At 33.3% G+C, this 18,289-nt stretch overlaps 2 protein-coding genes and 1 long non-coding RNA gene across 5 annotated transcripts; 1 reads left to right on the forward strand and 2 right to left on the reverse strand.

Moving 5' to 3' along the window:
• Positions 1-919: 919 nt before the first annotated feature.
• Positions 920-3,243, reverse strand: LOC140828103 (uncharacterized). Of its 2 annotated transcripts, XR_012117121.1 has the most exons (5): positions 3,110-3,243; positions 2,918-2,993; positions 2,170-2,588; positions 1,545-1,808; positions 920-1,417 (listed from the first exon to the last, which is right to left on the reverse strand). It is a non-coding gene; the product is annotated as an uncharacterized lncRNA (long non-coding RNA). The 2 variants fall into 2 exon arrangements; XR_012117120.1 differs by lacking the exons at positions 2,918-2,993; positions 3,110-3,243 and having other exon boundaries at positions 2,170-2,778.
• A 4,622-nt stretch (positions 3,244-7,865) lies between these two features.
• On the reverse strand, positions 7,866-9,704 carry LOC140825752 (aldehyde oxidase GLOX1-like). Its single transcript, XM_073187698.1, has one exon. It carries the CDS (start codon positions 9,676-9,678, stop codon positions 8,044-8,046), a length of 1,635 nt encoding a protein of 544 aa, XP_073043799.1. The 5' UTR covers positions 9,679-9,704; the 3' UTR covers positions 7,866-8,043.
• A 4,327-nt stretch (positions 9,705-14,031) lies between these two features.
• On the forward strand, positions 14,032-15,959 carry LOC140825753 (V-type proton ATPase 16 kDa proteolipid subunit-like). Of its 2 annotated transcripts, XM_073187699.1 has the most exons (4): positions 14,042-14,268; positions 14,351-14,636; positions 15,546-15,709; positions 15,789-15,959. In XM_073187699.1, the coding sequence occupies exons 1-3, from the start codon at positions 14,190-14,192 to the stop codon at positions 15,676-15,678; spliced, it is 498 nt and encodes a 165-aa protein (XP_073043800.1). In that variant the 5' UTR covers positions 14,042-14,189; the 3' UTR covers positions 15,679-15,709; positions 15,789-15,959. The 2 variants fall into 2 exon arrangements, with proteins under 2 accessions (XP_073043801.1, XP_073043800.1); XM_073187700.1 differs by having other exon boundaries at positions 14,032-14,268; positions 15,546-15,959.
• The last annotated feature ends 2,330 nt before the right edge of the window (positions 15,960-18,289 follow it).

Raw genomic sequence — 18,289 nt, forward strand, 5'->3', positions numbered from 1 at the left:
GGAAATGATCGTGCTACAGGTGAACGCACAATCAATTTCGAGAATGCATTGCATGAGGTGCTAAACATAGGTAATGAACTACGTACTGCTGTGTGGCTTGTCGAGACACCTGCGGTTGACACATTTGATGTTGCAGAAGACTCTAAATCTGATACTAATACGCCGTCCTCGAAACCTAAGGACTGTGTAACTTCGAAGATTAAGAAAAGGAAGAAAGCCAATGACGACGAACAGTCAATTGTTGAAGCCATAAAAAACCTCGCCGACATAACACAAAACACAATGACCGATTTGATCAAGCAGCTTGCTTAAGAGAATAAGCTTTCAAATGCACAAGATCAGGTGTTGAATGCGTTGGACGAGATGACTCATCTGTCGGAGGACGAGCAAGTGCTTGCTGCTAAATTGTTGTTTAACAACCACAACGACTTGGCTCTGTTTCAACGATTAGGTCATCGCGGAAAGATTTGTTTGGTGAATAGGCTTCTGGCCGAGCAGTAATGGGTCAAGAACCTGTTCATTTTGTGAAGGTGAATCATTTTGGAACGTACATGTATGACGTCTATGATTCTCCTATTTTTGACGGGCTAAGAACCTGTACCTGATTTGGTTACGTTTTTTGGTCATTTGAAGTCCGTGTCATGTTTAAGCACCTTTGCCTTGTGTATTATCTATTTAATGTAGGTGTTCGAGTAAGACCCATTAATGCATTTGTGGTAACTTTTGAACTTCAGTCTTCTACTTATTGACAGTGTGAGTGTTTTTTAATTTCGTCAAAGTTAATGCATACGCATACAGAACATATAATGAAACAAAAGGCACATGTTGCATGTACACTTTGAACTTATGAGGTTAAAGAGAAGAAGTAGACAACAAACCCAGGAAACAGTCCTAAAACCTTCATTTATCATTACTTTGCAACATTCATATACAAAAGTTGGATACCAAGTCCGATCTTCCCCAACGTTGGAAACAGTACTAACAACGTGACCAATCTACGAACATGGCGTCAAAAAGGATAGTACTATACCATGCATTCAAAAGTGTGGGGAAGAACGAAACATATTCTACTGTTACACCTCCTACCCACTGGACTCAGTGGTGAGGTCAATGACGACGATGTTCGATTTGCCATGCCCAGCCAATTTTATCTTGTACTCCTCACCTTCTGTTGCACGATCTACTTTCACCTTATTACGGTCGTCTTCTTCTTCACAGTCGGGTTGTATCTTCGTTATTGTGTGACATAACTTCATTTTCTTCCTACGCTTGGGCACATCAGATGAAGGGTGAAGCATTTCAATACCTTGGTATTTGACTTCACACTTCTCACGTTTCGGTACGTTGTTTGTTTCATCGTCGGAACACAGATCGATCAACGGTACAATGTAGGGGCTAGTCACAGTATCTTCAGAACCTACGTGAAAAGTAACATACATGTTTACGCAAAAGTTAGAATTATACATGAAATTGGAAGCGCTGTGCATGCGTGCATGAAGAAGAAGTTGTATTTATATATACATAGTTAAGGTAGAGCAACTTACCCAACCGCTTGTATTAATTACAAGTCTTCCAACATGTTCCCTAACTTAAGCTTTTTCGTACGTGGACTCCAACGAAGATATGCAAATCAAAAATTAAAAACAGGTCCCAGTGGGGTAGATATTAGCAATTAATAAGCAACTCAAATAGTAACATTACAATTAATGTTTGAAAACCAACCAAATTTGTTGTTGTCGGGCCTATTGTACATGTGGCTATACCTCTGCGGGCACACTGGATTGAATACATACACCTTCAGGACTAATCTGCAAATAAATCATCAAATAGTTAAACTCATGCATAACCGAAGTTTGAGATAGTTGAAGTGGACAGTAGTAGCATTTGGTTGAATTATTGAATACGACATGAACTGATTCAGTGCCAACTTAGGGAAGGATTATTACACAAAATTGTGCTGATGATGAGTATACACAAGTTTAGTGCCGGAGACTTACATAAAACATCCTTTCAACACAAAATATCCATAAACAAAGTACAGACATGAAATATCCTTTCAACATCATTATACAACATGAAAATCTACCGGACACTTACGTAATAGGTGCGTACAAGTTTAGTGCATTAGACATTGATCAAAAGCCAAAAAAATGTACCACACAGACTTACGTCGAAATACTAAGCAAGAAGTAAACTTCAAAATCACATATCATTTACTTCTCGTCGCTCAACTCCATTTTCTCCAACAACATAGCTATCTCTTGGGAGTTCTTCTCCATTTTCTTCGCTAGATTGAGATTTTCACGAGTTAAATCTGATATGGCTTCCATTAAATCACCGAGTTTATTACAAGGATTACGTTCATTGTCACCAGTAACATTTGGATTTGAAGTGGACAAATTAGGCTCTGTGCATGTACTTCCAACAGATGGTTTTTTCAAATAACTCTCGAACGCATCATCGGCCTCTTTCCTACTCTCGTATCCTTTGAAACAAGCCCCAGGAAATCGATAAACTTCGGAGTTGGCTTCAGACCACTTGTCATACACACCAGGTTTTCTTCCAACAAAAACGACATAAGTTTTAGGCTGCATTCAAACATGTGTCATCGCAAGCCCGGGAAGAGTTAAGTGTATATTTAACTACAAATAACTAATTTCAACAACTGTACATAATTTAAACAAACAAATCCATAAACGCTCTTATACAACATTTCTTAAATAAGATACTGAAACTATTTCTACATCATGGTTAAGTGAATGACATATAAAAATATTGGATTCACGTTTTACATATAAAACACAAATATTGAGAAAAAATTTAAAAAACAAAAAGATGTGAGCTGCCAATACGCAGATCTACAAAATTTAGTATTACAAAGCAAAACGGCGAAGGATAAATACTTAGAAGACATCACCATGGTAATCTTCGCAGACATTTGTTTCAAAACCGGGCAATACGTTGACAAGCCTTCGATTCACCGTTGAACGACCCTAAGAAATACGATGCACAACAACGACTCACTTTCATAAACAAAAATTAAACAAAATCGTTGAACAACTGTAATTTGAGGGAGGAAAAGAAATGAGATTTGGTGAAAAAATTATACCTCTTCAAGTGCAATACACTGAAATTCTCAGTACTCGTCGCTGTATGTGTTTGTGCGAAGCCACGGTGAACAAATTCAAAATGGGAGAAATAGTGTTCAACCCACAGAGGACGAAAGTGTTAAAGATTGGAATATGGAAGAAAAAGGCGTGGGCCGTCTTTGAGATCCTGGTTTTAAAATTAAAATTACACTCACTGCTTGTACATGTCTGCAGAAGTGTACCAAACAAGCACCACAAATATCTAATTTAATATATGTACGAAGGGCGTTTTTGTCATTACAAATAAATACCAAATTTAATACATCATTTTAATACACCAAACCAAACACCATGTTATCTATCTCAGTATACTTTTAATCCACATATATCATTTTATAATCATCACTCTAATTACTAATCATTTCGTTATCTCAACACACGTATCAAACGTAGCCTAACATTCAAATTACAGAATAATGATTTTCACGGACACCGATGCATAAATATAACTATAATAGTGCTGTAGTAAAACATCAATTAATATCTTGTAAAATCAAATAGAGTAGATCATTTGTAAAACAGTTTCACGAATCACTATCTGTGGGGCGGATCAAACCCGTCGATATCAACAATAAAAAGTAATATTTTTTCATGGATGCCCCAAACAAGATATATATCTCACAAAATACGACATCTGAGATCGTCTCAGACAAGTTTTTGTCAATCAAATATTGATAACATGTACTATTTCAGGAACAATGACATAATAAGATTTAGTTGGTACCAATAACATTTTACAAAACACGATAAAAAATAGACAAGTCAATACTCAATTACAATTTTCATTATACTCAATCATTCTGTTTATAAAAAAATATCTATATATATATATATATATATATATATTACATATCTTTATATTATTATCTTGTCATATTATAAAAAAAAATATATATATATATATATATAATACATATCTTTATATTATTATCTTGTCATAATCTAACAATATAACAATAACCATCAACAACAACAAAAAATTATATATATCAGTCAGCGAAATGTGCTAGCTATATTTATGATTTAACGGATCTCCTGTTAGTTGGGCTTTATGCTAAACGGGCATGGAGCTTACACTAGTATACATATTGTCCAAAACTCAGATCCACAAAGCCCACTACTCCTATAATTGTCACACCACTCACTGAGCTACATGGATTGTTACGATGATGAGTCTGATGGCCTTCTTGTTTCTTTGTTTTCGTAAGTCTATATTTCTAACTTCATGGTTCATCAAAATTCATTCTCAATCAATTGAAAATGAGAATGCAGTTATTCAATGATCATTTGGATATCTTCAATGTTGAAAAGATTGGTCTTTAAATAATCGACATATTCAACATTAGCATTTGTGAGAACTTTTGACTTTTGTACTATCAGCGGACAGAATTGCAAGAGATCGTATCTGACTGTGTCTAGCTTAAGGCGGGTAGCAATAAAGCTGATCGGCTTGATATAAAATGCAGTCCAACAGGAACAGCCACCTAATGAAGGAGACAGTGATCATTTGTTGCCCTAATTGTTTTTCTATTTCTTTTCAAATGTTATAGTATATAATATCTTGTGAAATGATTTCGGAAACCAACAAAATTATATAATCCAAAGAAGCACGTAACATGTTCTTACAACTTGTCGCTTTCTCTGCATTTATTAAAGCAAACAAATGACGATTTCTCAAAACCATGGAAAATGTTTTATGTTCTAAAATTTCCAAATTTTTTTGCGTTGAAGTTCAAAACAAAACATAATCTTGACAAATAAAAAGGTAAGCTACGTAAGGAGGAACCCTTGATCACTATCTAATATATTTAAAAATTTGTAGTGGTTTCTAATGGATAGTATAAAAATAAACTATATTTACGTTTAAATAGCTTTTTAATAATGATAATAAGTTTTACTGTGAAGAAAAATTAAATTTTTTTCCCGCAAAATTAAAATTTTTTTCTTACTTATGTGGGGCTTTACGTGAAGGTTGTTCTAATTAACAAAAAGGGTTATAGAGATATTCACTTCGGATTAATGAATTATTATTGTAGGATGATTTTCAAATTTTATTTGTTACAAAAGAAAAATGTAACCTCAACAATTTTTAATATTTGTTTGGGTTTTGATTTGTTTCCTCCATGCTAGCTTGAAGGTCATTTTGATTTGCAACCATGCAATAACGGCCTAAAACACAAACAAAAGAACAGGTAACGTCAAAAGTTAGGGATATGAATCTCAATTATTGTACGACAATGGTCCTAAATTATGAAAAGCTTAATGGCCCATGGCGGCCATAAATTGTTCATTCATTTGTGGGCATATAAAAGTAACGTTTCCTCACTCTAAAAAAAAAAGACACCGATTAATTACCCACATTTGTTTTTCATTCAACATTGGACTCAAATTTTAAAACAATTAGAATTTAATTAAATCATTATGATATATATATATATATATATATATATATATATAGACACACACACACACACATATACAGACATACATATATATATATATATTGATTTATTATCCTTACATATAAACTTTATGCTCACATCTCAAGACCCAAAAGATATCATAAAGTAACAATAATTGTAATCAATCAAGATCAAACGAACTCGATCGCTATGGCTCGAGCATGCCGATTTAGCAATCCCATTCTCGCCACGACCATCATAGAGAGTCTGGAACAAAGTTAAGCATTACTGTTCATCGATCTATCGGTGATATAAATCCGATTAAACATTAATATTATTACGTCCAGGATATTTTTTTCAATGGCTTAATGACTTCACTTAAAACACGTTGGGCATACTAGATGATAATAATACAAATACTACCAATTCTAATCACTAAAATATCCAAAAAAGTATGTCGCGAGCTAGGATACAAGTTATACAAGCTACAAATTAAAATCTTAACATGCTCGATTATTCAATTCTAAATTTATACTTTTCAAATTTTTTGATATCCTATAATTTTATTTATTTTTTTAAAAAAATAATAAGAAAGACCAGAATAGGTTCGAGGGAGTTTACATTTATATTTTAATTAATTCATACAACTTTAAAGTAAAGTCATTAGTTCGTATACGCTAATATGTGTGGTGCTACCTTTCATTAACAACTTTAATCAAGGTATGAAATGACAGGTAACTAACTTTTATGCTGGAGATAATTAATATTCCATGCACTATAATTAATATGCCATTAAATAATTTGTGCAAAGACTTATCGTAATCATAATTAGTGACAACTTAACCAAAAACATGAATCATTCAATGAACCGTATGAACGGTTTGGTAGATTATATAAAAAAATTAATAACTTTTTTAAAAAAAATTAAACATCTGAAGATAAAGTGTTTTAATTAAATAGTATTATATTGTTTAATTTATGCTATTTTTAAAGTAAACTAAAAATAACTTTTATAATGTGTATGTTGATCCAATCTTTGTTTATGGTTTCTAATCAGAAATAACTTGCTTGTGAGATTCTGAAACACGAATAATTCGCTTTAATAAAAAAACGAATAACTAATAATTAAAAGAAATTATATGACTTTTGATGCATAAAACGTATTTATGCGTGCGCGCTTGCTGTTGATAAAATATGTGTAAATTTGTAAAAAATAATTTAGTTCAAACATTATAAGAATGAGATTAATGCCTTTTTCTCAGTCAATTCAAACAAATAAACAAATGTTGGTGAAACCATTTGGTAGCTAACAATTACGTGGTGGAGACCGTTTCATTTACTTTTTCTCGAGAGACAAAAGAAGAATTTTTGTTTTGCTATTTACGTAAAGAAGAAATTATGTGTGATCAGAGAAATGTATTGTTTTGGAGTGAAAGCTTAGGAGCCAAAAATCAACTGATAAAGACAAAAACGTTTTTATGGTTAGAGATTAAATTGTAGTATTAAAATTCAAGCAGATATAAAAAATAAATTAAATAAAGGAAATATTTTAAAAGTTTATAAAAAAGTAAATCTAAGATTTGATAATTTTTCTAAAACATAATTAAGTAGAGTGGGCACTCTTATTGGAAGTCAACAATAGTAAGTTGAAGTCTTCCCACAACAACAAAAATCACCGATAATTATTCTAACTATTGGGAATTATTTTAAAATAAATTTCGTATAGACTTCAAGATCTTGAAATATTGTTAATAATTTGAAACCGAATCGATCGAATCAGACCGGAATAATTGATATAACGACCTAATTTTGCTTGATATAGAGAATTTATGGATTTATTTTATTTTAATATATTCTATCAGCAATAATATCATTTATATTTTTGCCCCAAGGATCGTAGCCCAACCATGCGATTGACCAAACATGAAGCTCAAAATTAAATAACCTTTTAAAATTCATTAAACCGAAAAGATATTCGAAAAATCTGATCAATTAATTAAAATCACGAATTGAAAACTACTGTTCAAATTAATTTATGTTACTTTGCGAATAACTTTATACTTATCTATAAATACTAATAAGAAAGAGTTAATGAACAAATAGTTTTGTTCATTTTTAATTTGTCACACAACGTTCTTTTATATGCATTATTAACGTCAATATAATATATATAATATATATATATATATATATATATATATATATATATATATATATATATATATATATATATATATTATTTGGGGACTGAATTAATGGATATTATTATTTACAGAAAATATTTTTCATCACAAATAAATAATCACACAACAAATTTATTCACGACTTTATACAATTTCTTCGCATGAATTCTTGAGACCTTCATGAACGTAAAAATGAAAAGAAACCAAGAATATATACAATCTATATTATTTTTGTTACATGCTTATATTTATGCTTTAATTTTATATGTGTATATATATGCTATATTCAATCACGTGTGTTCAATTTAGTTATGTGATTTGGACCCAGATGCCCTCACTTGGAATGCCTTGATGAGACACAAATAGAAGATAATATCCCGACGGCGCCAAATTGACAGAACCCGGCGCGGTGACCTGAATTTCATGTGTGCGCCCCGCGACAATCGCCATATTCATTCTACTAAGTATCAACAGCCTCTGATTCATCGAAAATGAATGTGTAGTAAACGACGGTGCAACCATCGTTACCATGACGGAAGATGCATCTACCCGACCTGGAGGAAGTGTGAAGCGTACTCGGACAGGTTTTCCGTGAGTGATTTTTGATTGTGAAACGGGGGCAACTATCTTCGGACGTAAGGCATTTACATAGGAAGGAGAAAATGCTTCCAATGTGAGATCCGTGGGGAAACGAACCTTTGTGAACCTATAGAACTCGTGGGGATTGCTACCTCCGACCAGGACTCGACCATCACGTAGCAATATTGCGGTCGAGTGATACATTCGAGGTCTAGAGCTTGGGGTTTGGACTTCGAACCTCATCCCTACACGATTATAAGGTCGATAAATAACAGGAGATAGAACCGCGTCCCGACCATATTCCCACCCGGCCGTACCCGAACCCCCTCCGTTTATGATCAAGACATTGCCATTCGGTAACAACACCATGTCCCCCATGATCCGACCCATTGGCATGGTCTCCATGGACCAACTAGGATTCGCATCGTTGATCCCGATCCTCCCACAAGTATTCAAGGCCCCTACAAAAGCACCATGTCTTGCCTTCATAAATGCTCCTCTGGGGGCCCCTCCGCACACCAAAACTTCAGCTCTACCATATTTCTTCAATGGCAGCAGAACTGCAGAACCGGTACTCGGATAACTTCGAGGATCGCCACCCGGAATTGTCGGGTAGTTTTTAACCACCACCCCTTTATTATAATTAAACAAGATAGCTCTGCTATTCGCGAAAATGAATAAGTTACCGTCTTCATTCAGAAAAATAAATGGATACAGATTGTTCTCGCTCCCCGGATCATTCGTCTGCCTCAGAAACGGCGATTCGTAAACTTTATCCGCTCCACGTCTTTTCGGGTAAAATTCATAATTGAACGTCTCCCTCCCGCCGAAAACAATACTCCGGCCATCCGGCAGGATATGGTTCGTAGCGTACCACCTTTTCACCAAGAGCCCCCCTCCATTTTCTTCCCAATCACAATAATCATCGCTGCATGGTCTGTACTTTCTAACCGCGTGTTCCCCGTCTCTGAACCCTCCTGTCTGCACCAAGGTTCCGTCGGGTGTGACGGCGCCGGAGGAGCACCACACGTCTGTTTGCACCATAAGGGGGCGGATGGAATTGGAAGCGACGCTATACTCCACCGAGTGTGCGGTGCAGTCATGTTTGACTATCCTTTCATTCGGGTCGTCGCGGCATTTCCCGTGCGGCAAGGATATGTTGGACAGCCCGAAATCAGTTCTATCGAAAATGACGACGCGGTCGGTGTGGAGGAGCTGCATGTGCATGGCTGTTATTCCGATATCGGATTGAAGCAAATCCCACTTCCCAGCGGCAGCGCTGGAGAGAATATATCGGCTAGATATCAGAAGTAGTATGATCATCAGCTGGGGTAGGAAGAAGGGAAGAATGAGTGGTGTATTCATTTTTCTGCGTGTGAGGGTTTGGGGGCTCTCTTTGGGGGCCTTTAAATCCTTGAGGCTGGACACAGCAATGAAATTAAAGCACCACACGTAAGATATACGCGTGAGAAAAATAAATATTGCAGGTTACTTTTTGTTACTTAGATCCGTACGTACATGTATGTTCATTATAATCAATTTTTTGAGGGAAATATTGTTATTATTTTCTTAACCATTTTGTATATGTTTTGCTATCCTTGTCATCTCACTTATATGGCTGTGATTTACAATTGTAGATTATGCTTTTATTCTTGATTTGAAGCGATTACGCATCGGCATAATCCCTTATTTAGACGAATTGAATTTTTTAAAAAATATTATTTCGAGAAAATGTTATTTAATTTGCTGTTACAAGTTTATATATATATAGTATAGTTTCTCAAATATAAATATAATTAAAATTTTAATGACTGTGATGATTCATATGATAAACTAATTATGTTGTGTATTTTATTACGTTAACGGAAAAGTAAAATATTCTAATCAACTAAATTTATTTTTCGTGTCTCGTAAGTCGTAATTCTGGTAAAGAGTATAATTAATATATGCAAAATTTATCATTATTAGTTTACTCAAACACACATCCAAATAAAATTACGTTAGTGAATCATGTAAAAAATTTGTGACATTATCTATAATTCGCTAAAAAATGGTGGTATCTTCTAATTTTCTTGGGTTTTACAGCACATAATAAAAAAATTATCTTTGTTTTAAACATTGAACAGAAAAAATTAGTATAAACATGCACTGAGTTCTTAATGATCCACAAGAACTAGAAATTTAAATTGAATTTTAATCAAGTATATATATTTTCAATGTAATCGTAGGAAAATGTAAATTCACCTTCCTCAACATATGAGTTTCTTAAAAAATATATTTTTTAGTTTTATTCCCCTAAAATAGCAAAGGAGTAAAAACTATATAATATTATTCATCAAAATAAAACACGAGAAACATATGGTATATGTATATAATTCCAAAATATAAGCCTATCATTATGTATAAGGAACCATATTCTTTTTATTAATATTTATGGGTATGAAAGCATGTTGCTTTTGTTACACATTGCATCTGAAACTACTTATTATCATCAATCAGTTAATTCTTCCCAATATATATGCCTCTTCTTCGTCAAAATTAATGCTGGGGATGCCCTACAACGTAAATAATTCAAGTGTACCTGCTGCCCAACTTGTTTAGTGGTCCTTAATTTAGATTGGGACAGGGGCCCTATTTCTCCAATAAGACAACTAAGGAACTTTCTGTTCTTTTACCCTCTCCGACGAAGATAGATTTAAAATATATGGGAGTATTTATCGTTTAATTACTTTAGAAACTTCGAAGATTCATAAATAAAATGGTATTGTTATTAATTCAATTCAACTGGTAGAATTTTGTGTTATACGATCAATGTGTGAAATATTTCTTACCTTTTAGTTCTGTATTAATTGAATGACATCAAATACTGTTCAAATTCCTAGCTATACGATCTCGACCAACTTATATCATTTTCCATTTATCAGTGTTTCTAATGCTGCAAAGTTAGGGTACTTTTGCATGCTAAAGTACATTCTTTTATGCAGAATATTTGTCCATGGCTAGGGAAGTAGTTTCTTAAATAAATAAATATGGATAAGAATGGATTTCTTCACTAATAGAAAGTTTTGGAGAATATTATTGAAATATCTGAGGATTTTTAGAAATTATAGTTAAGGAATATTTTTTTCTTGCTAATGCATGGAGAAAGAGGGAGTAAAACTATATTCTGGACAAGGGAAAAATTAGATTAATCGAAAAAAAATAGAATGGAACTTGAAAGTGCAGCTTTGCTCTGAAATTTTTTGTATATTCCCTGTTAATTTTTTTTTTATTTGTTAAAAAAAATTAAGGTGTTATTTTAGTTCCACTCTGTCATGGAAAATGATAGACAATAACCTAACTATATATTTTCTCGCAGGCATGTGAAATTCAATACGAGAAGAATGACAGCAAGAAAATGAGAGAAGTGAATATGTTGCCTGTAGTTCCGACTCCGATCCACAAATATCATTTTCCAAGAGTGCTGCATTTTTTGTCGGTGTAATGTCTTGCTATATTCAAATCAGGGGAATTTTATTTATTTATTTTTTTTACTATTTTGGTATTCTATTTTGTAAAATTTTAGTATTAGTCATCTATTCCTGTTTTTTTATTAATAGTTATTTTTTTTATATAAAGTTGAGCTAATGTGACACTGATGTATGTATAGTGTCATATCAGCGCTCTACGTGTATAGACCAGAGTGACTAGTCTCACAGTTAATAGATTGGTGAGATCGTTACACAGAATACATACTTATGTTGAGAAAAATGAATTTCAAGGAAAAAAAATAGAAAATAAGATGTCGATAACTCATGACATTTTCTTTTTTCCGACCATGCATTTTGTTTTAGGGAATATAAAATGAATTTGAGAGAGAATAATTATCAAACATGAAAGTCTTTTTAGGTCAAAATATGCAAAAAAATTGAAAACTAATGTATTTATATCCTGGGAACATCTAGTTTATTGGGCGAGTTCCTCGTGTGTGTTTTTTTGGGGTGGGGGAGGTCAACAAGTCAACCTATCAAGTCATTTTATTTATAGCCGGGATTGTCGTTTGTCGACATAACATAAAAACAAACAAAATTATTCTCTTTAAAAAAAAATGAATGATCGGGAGATGCGATGCAGACCTTAAGTACATAAACGGTACAAATTTTGTTGTTTGAAAATTAAGTTCAGGTTAAATATAATCAAATTAAACGATTAAAAAATAATAGCATTAGATGTAACATATTGATATATAATCTAAAGATCCTTTGATAATGTTTTACATTCTCTGTGACAAGCTAGCTGTGATGGTAAAGGAAGAATTGATTTAAAATAATACAAAGTGATTTTAAAATTATATTAAAAAATACAAACATATAATAGTTAAGAGAGTACGACGACTGTGAAATGAGAGTGGAAGTGGTCTAAATTTGTGAGTCTCTTTAATTGAGTCCGGTACTGAGTCAAAAAACAAACCTACCACATCAATGATAGGGAATGATCGATTAGATTATGATAATGATTAATGAACCAAATGTTGGTATTAAACATGTGGAGAATTTTGATCGGTTTGGAGAGCCCAAGTAATCCAACTTGAATACGTAAGGCTCCCACTTGACTTCGGAGCCCGTTCAGACTAATTATAAATTAAAAGACTTTTTAAGACCATTACTGAACATTATTTTCACAACTGATTTTTGAAAATTTCTCCTCTCTCAAACAAAAATTCTGGCACCCTTGTCTTTAATATGTAAGGATGTGCGAGCTTCGATTTCGTCTAAACACACAACCTCATTTGTTTTCTAATACATCGAGTGAGAGAATTTGAATTCCGATCCTGAACCAAATGAGGAGTTCACAAGGAGATAAAGAAAGACGTGTTTTTTAGAGATATATAAAAGTACTATCTCCGCTTAAATTGGCATAGCTGGAGCCATGGCCAATCATGACTAGCTTGGAGTAAATTTTAAAAATCATATGAATGGTTGTTTACTGTATTTGATGATATACACAAGCTATTGTATATGATAAAATGTTTAAACTTCTGTTGTCCATTAGACGTGAAAAAAACAAAATAAACAACATTTGTACTGAAGGTGGATTACATATATTCTATGAATTAAATATGCACAGGATAATTTATTTGTTTATTTTTTAAGTATTTATTTAAAAACTCGAAACACATCTTTTGATACTTTTCTGGAAACATAAAAACTTATGTGAGATTTTCTCACGAATTAATTCCGCGAGACAAATATACAATTTGACATAAGAAAATTATTATTCTTTATGTGAAAAAATTTTTTTAAAAAAATTTTAACCGTAAAAATATAAGTTTTTATTGGTTATGTCAATAAAAACTATTTTATGCTCTATATATTGGTATGAATGAAATATATTATTTTTATATTAAAAATATTATTTTTATTTCAAATATGACCTGAGTATGTGTCAAACTGTTGCTTGTTTATATTATATTATATATATGGACAAAAATTTGTGTGAGACGATTACATGTCGTATATCGTGAGACCAATATATTATTTGGGTCATTCATAAAAAAATATTACTTTTTATGCTAATAGTATTGCATTTTATTGTGAATAGCAGTAAGGTTGACTCATTTTACAGATAAAGATTCGTGAGACCATCTCATATATATATATATATATATATAAAGTATTTCTTAACTCAAATGTCAAAACCACCCCTGAACAAGTCAAAACTCAAAACAACCCCAATGGGGCAGCAAGGTAAAATGGAGTTCGAATCTCACTCCACCACAGAAAAGCGTTCGACTTCGTTGGGGCATCGGTTTCTCTATCCAGCTCACCAATTCGCGAATCCTCTTCGCAAAGCAGATCCGATCTCCGCAGAAGCCAATCCGAATTATTGATAAAAAGATGTCGTCAACGTTCGCCGGCGATGAAACGGCCCCATTCTTTGGTTTCCTCGGCGCCGCTGCCGCTCTGGTCTTCTCTTGTAAGCTGTTTTTCGCGATCCATCGCTTTTTTCCCACGGATCTGGGATGTTTATGTTTTATATTTCAATTATCTCTCTGTAGGTATGGGAGCGGCGTACGGAACGGCGAAGAGCGGTGTCGGGGTGGCATCGATGGGGGTGATGCGGCCGGAGTTGGTGATGAAGTCTATTGTGCCGGTGGTTATGGCTGGTGTTTTGGGTATTTACGGTTTGATTATTGCCGTGATCATCAGTACCGGTATTAATCCTAAGGCCAAGTCTTACTACTTGTTTGATGGATATGCGCACCTTTCTTCTGGACTCTCTTGTGGGCTTGCTGGACTGGCTGCTGGTATGGCCATTGGCATCGTCGGAGATGCCGGTGTCAGGTGCTATTTTTTGCCTTAACTCGTCGGCTTTCCAATTGTTTGTTATTGGTATTAGATATGGATGATGAAGCACTGTGAATGAACTTGCTTGTTCGATTTTTATGTCGATTTGCGTGCAGTTATGGAGCTTGATTTTCCCGAACCTGATATATTCTTTTTGTTGCGACTTATCACTATGATTTTTTCCGTTGTGCACTCGTTTGGATTTTCTCAGAGGGTGCACTGTGACTTGTCAATATGGGCTACAGAAAAAATTGGTTGTGTCATTGGTTGTTTTAATTGTTTATTCATTTGTCTTTTAGTTTATGTGGCAACCATAATGTTATTTCTCGATTGAGAATTGTTCTTCTAACTATTTATAGTGTTATGGTGATTCTTCCAAGACAAGTTCGAGTTGAGAGTTGAGTGAAAACTGAACGTTTGGCACGAAAAGTAAGAAGTTGTCGTGCTTGTCCGGTTACTAGATGCCTTTTATTTGTTAATTGACCTAAAGATTTTCCAGAAAGCCTTCTTGTATTGTCTGATGTTTTTACAAAATTAACTATGACATATAATGAAATCGGTGGTTTTATTTCTTCATGAGCATGGGTATGAAGGCAAAAGCATTATGGGCCTGGTTTGAGTTATCAAGCTGAAATGTTCTATTCTGAGATCTTTTGTGAGATAAAGCAAGGATGTCTATCTCTTTGTGAGTCAAAGGCAACTTTGAGTTCAGTGCTCTTGCATTTCATCATTATTTTAATCAGAGGATGTGGTTCCCGTTGTGAAGCAGGATCATTTATGTTGTGATTTATCTTTTATTACCTTTTGTATTATTCAGATACTGATTGGGTTTATTCCTTTTGGATTGTCTTTTTATCTTTATGAGATGCAATGACATTTACTACCATCGTATCTATTCCCTGGTAGGGCTAACGCTCAGCAACCAAAGCTCTTTGTTGGGATGATTCTTATCCTTATTTTCGCTGAAGCCCTGGCTCTTTATGGGCTCATTGTTGGCATCATTCTTTCTTCTCGTGCTGGTCAATCTCGAGCAGAGTAAGAGAGTATTGTTGCTTGACAGTCCCTCTCAAGTAAGAATCATAATTTATTTTTCCTTGGTTACCCTGGTAATTTTAGCCGTGGCATTGATTTTAGGTTCATTTATGTCAGAATGATTGAGTGGTTGATATGTTATGGAAGTAGATTTTACATGGGAAGCTTGATTATCCCTGAATAAAGTTCATGATGTTCTTACGGTGCTTTAACTTACTAAAACAAGATGTGATTTATGTAAAAACCCCTCCTGTCAAAAAGCTATGTATGCTCTATTCTTCTTGTTTACTATGATAGTATACATGGCTGCGAAGATCAAAATCCCCAACAGTTCGGCAATTTTCTCACGGGGAATACTGGCACTGAATATCATAGGTCCCGATAATTTTTGAGCTTGCAAGCACGTCTTTTCCCGTTAATTTTTAAAAGCCAAGTCGTGTTTGAATTAACAAGTGTCTCGTAATGGTTTCCTAGAAATTAATATTATGTTTTATTTGAAGTGTTTATTTTTTAAAAAAATTGTAATTGATGTAGTTAAAAAGTGAATTTGTTGGAGCCTTGGAGGGGTATTAGAATGATAAATCCGATGAAGTGGGATTAAACGCTCACACAAAAGTCAAAACTACGCAGTCGACCAGCTTGAAAGGACAAATTTCCACAACCTTTTGATACTAAAGTGACTAGTATGCCATGTCAAAAAAAAAGTTACTAATATACAATATTTTTTTAAATAAAAAGTTACTAGTACCGTGATGCATCGTTAACGTGCCTTCTTTCAACTATTATTATTATTATTTTTTCTGAAGTGATTCTTGATTGTGTGATACTAGAAATGATAATAGGTTGAGTTCACTAAAGTTCGAGACTCGACCCGTTACATTTTTGAACAATTATATTTATGTTATATTATTTGCATCTCTAATTTTTAGTTAATACAATCATAACAAAAACTAAACAATCCGGTTCAAGTTGAAGACTCTTATTACTCAACAAAAAATTCTCCTTGAAATTTTCCCCCGTTGTCAAACATTGTAAGATGCGTATTTTTTACGTTTGGATTTTTACCTATGAATAAACTAATGGTGTGTTTGGTTGAGTGGATTAAATAAGGATAGATTAATAGTCAAATATTTATCGTTAAAATTTTAAGTTGTTTTAATAATCATTTTGACCCGGTTTAAGATTCAATTTTATGGATAACTATTTGATTAATAAAATTGGATATTAAACCGGGTCAAAATGATTATTAAAACATCTTAAAATTTTAACGATAAATATTTGATTATTAATCTATCCTTATTTAATCTACTCAATCAAACACACCTTAAAAGGACGGGAATAACGCTCAATTTAATCTCTCGTTATACGACACGTTCCTAATTTAGTCTCTTATTTTTCAATTTTATCGAACTGGTCTTCCATTTTTCGTGTGTTTTCTGGATAGACCCTCCTTTATGAACTCTCCAAAGCAATTCAATGACTAATTAAGAAGTAATTATTGATTATAAATCAAAATCGTATCTGTGTTCGTCTATTTTCGGATGTCTTGCATTCAGATATCATCTTTGAATCTTGGGAGTGGTAGCAGAGCAAGAGGGATGCCCGCTCGAGGATCTGAATGCCGGGAGGGTATTTGATTGGTTCCTCAAAAGAGAAAAAAATTGGAGTGCTGTTCAACGATGTGAGGGGAAAGGGGAGACAACATAGGGAGGAAATACAAAGGCAAATTAGGGTTTTCAAAAGAAAATTGATTTTAGGGAAAGAGAAGAAGAGAGACTTTAGGTGATCTTTTCAGCTTGTGACCATCATATGGGAAATTCTGTTCATTTTAACCCTTAAATAAATTACGAGGTGATCAAATCCGGATATTTGGAAATAAGGAATGGGAATGATAAATAAAACGAGGAATTAAATTCAAAAGAATTATATGAAATTTATTTAATGATATAACTTGGTATATTATTATAAATCTAGAATTTAAAAAATGTACTTACCATGGCAATCGTTCTGTGTTTTATAACAAAAAAGAATACAAATACATTGTTTAAATATATTATGTGTGTGTGTTTGTATATATGTATACTGGTATTAAAATCTTACCGGGCCGGGTCTTATAAACGTGTTAACCGACCCGTGCCCACAAGTGTCCAATTTAATACTCGTACCCAATTTTCATATTGGTGGTATCCGTTAAACCTAAACTCATTGTGTAAGTACCAATCTTGTTTAGAATTATTTTCAGTTTGTGTCAATCTTTTTTGTGAGGTTTTTCATAAAACAATGGACAAAAAGAGATCAAAGGTAGAAATAGATTTTTCATCCTACTCAACATTTAAGTAATTCTCACGTATTTATTTGTTTCGTATCTATTTTATTTTTTTAATAAGTAAATGTCATAAAAGTTTATCAAAATTAGTTTTATTTAAGTAATAAGTACAAATGTTGAATTCGCAAGCAAACATTTGTTTGATGTATGTTAATTAGCTTTTTATCATCTTAATTATTAAACGCCTTATATATTTTTCTTAAATTACTGAAAATAATATATACATAAAGATAACAATACCAGCTGAAATCCTTTCAGTCATTTCAGTAAGGAGTACTATTTTAAATTTTCA

Source organism: Primulina eburnea, chromosome 3, assembly GCF_022965805.1.
Source record: "Primulina eburnea isolate SZY01 chromosome 3, ASM2296580v1, whole genome shotgun sequence".
In the NCBI taxonomy this organism is placed as follows: Eukaryota; Viridiplantae; Streptophyta; class Magnoliopsida; order Lamiales; family Gesneriaceae; genus Primulina; species Primulina eburnea.

Excerpts from the sequence above, each read along its gene's own strand:
- LOC140825752 (XM_073187698.1), bottom strand. The coding sequence starts at position 9,678 with ATGAATACACCACTCATTCTTCCCTTCTTCCTACCCCAGCTGATGATC.
- LOC140825753 (XM_073187700.1), top strand. The coding sequence starts at position 14,190 with ATGTCGTCAACGTTCGCCGGCGATGAAACGGCCCCATTCTTTGGTTTC. Across the intron at positions 14,269-14,350 it reads TGCCGCTCTGGTCTTCTCTT|GTATGGGAGCGGCGTACGGA; the intron begins GTAAGCTGTTTT and ends ATCTCTCTGTAG. Across the intron at positions 14,637-15,545 it reads GTCGGAGATGCCGGTGTCAG|GGCTAACGCTCAGCAACCAA; the intron begins GTGCTATTTTTT and ends ATTCCCTGGTAG.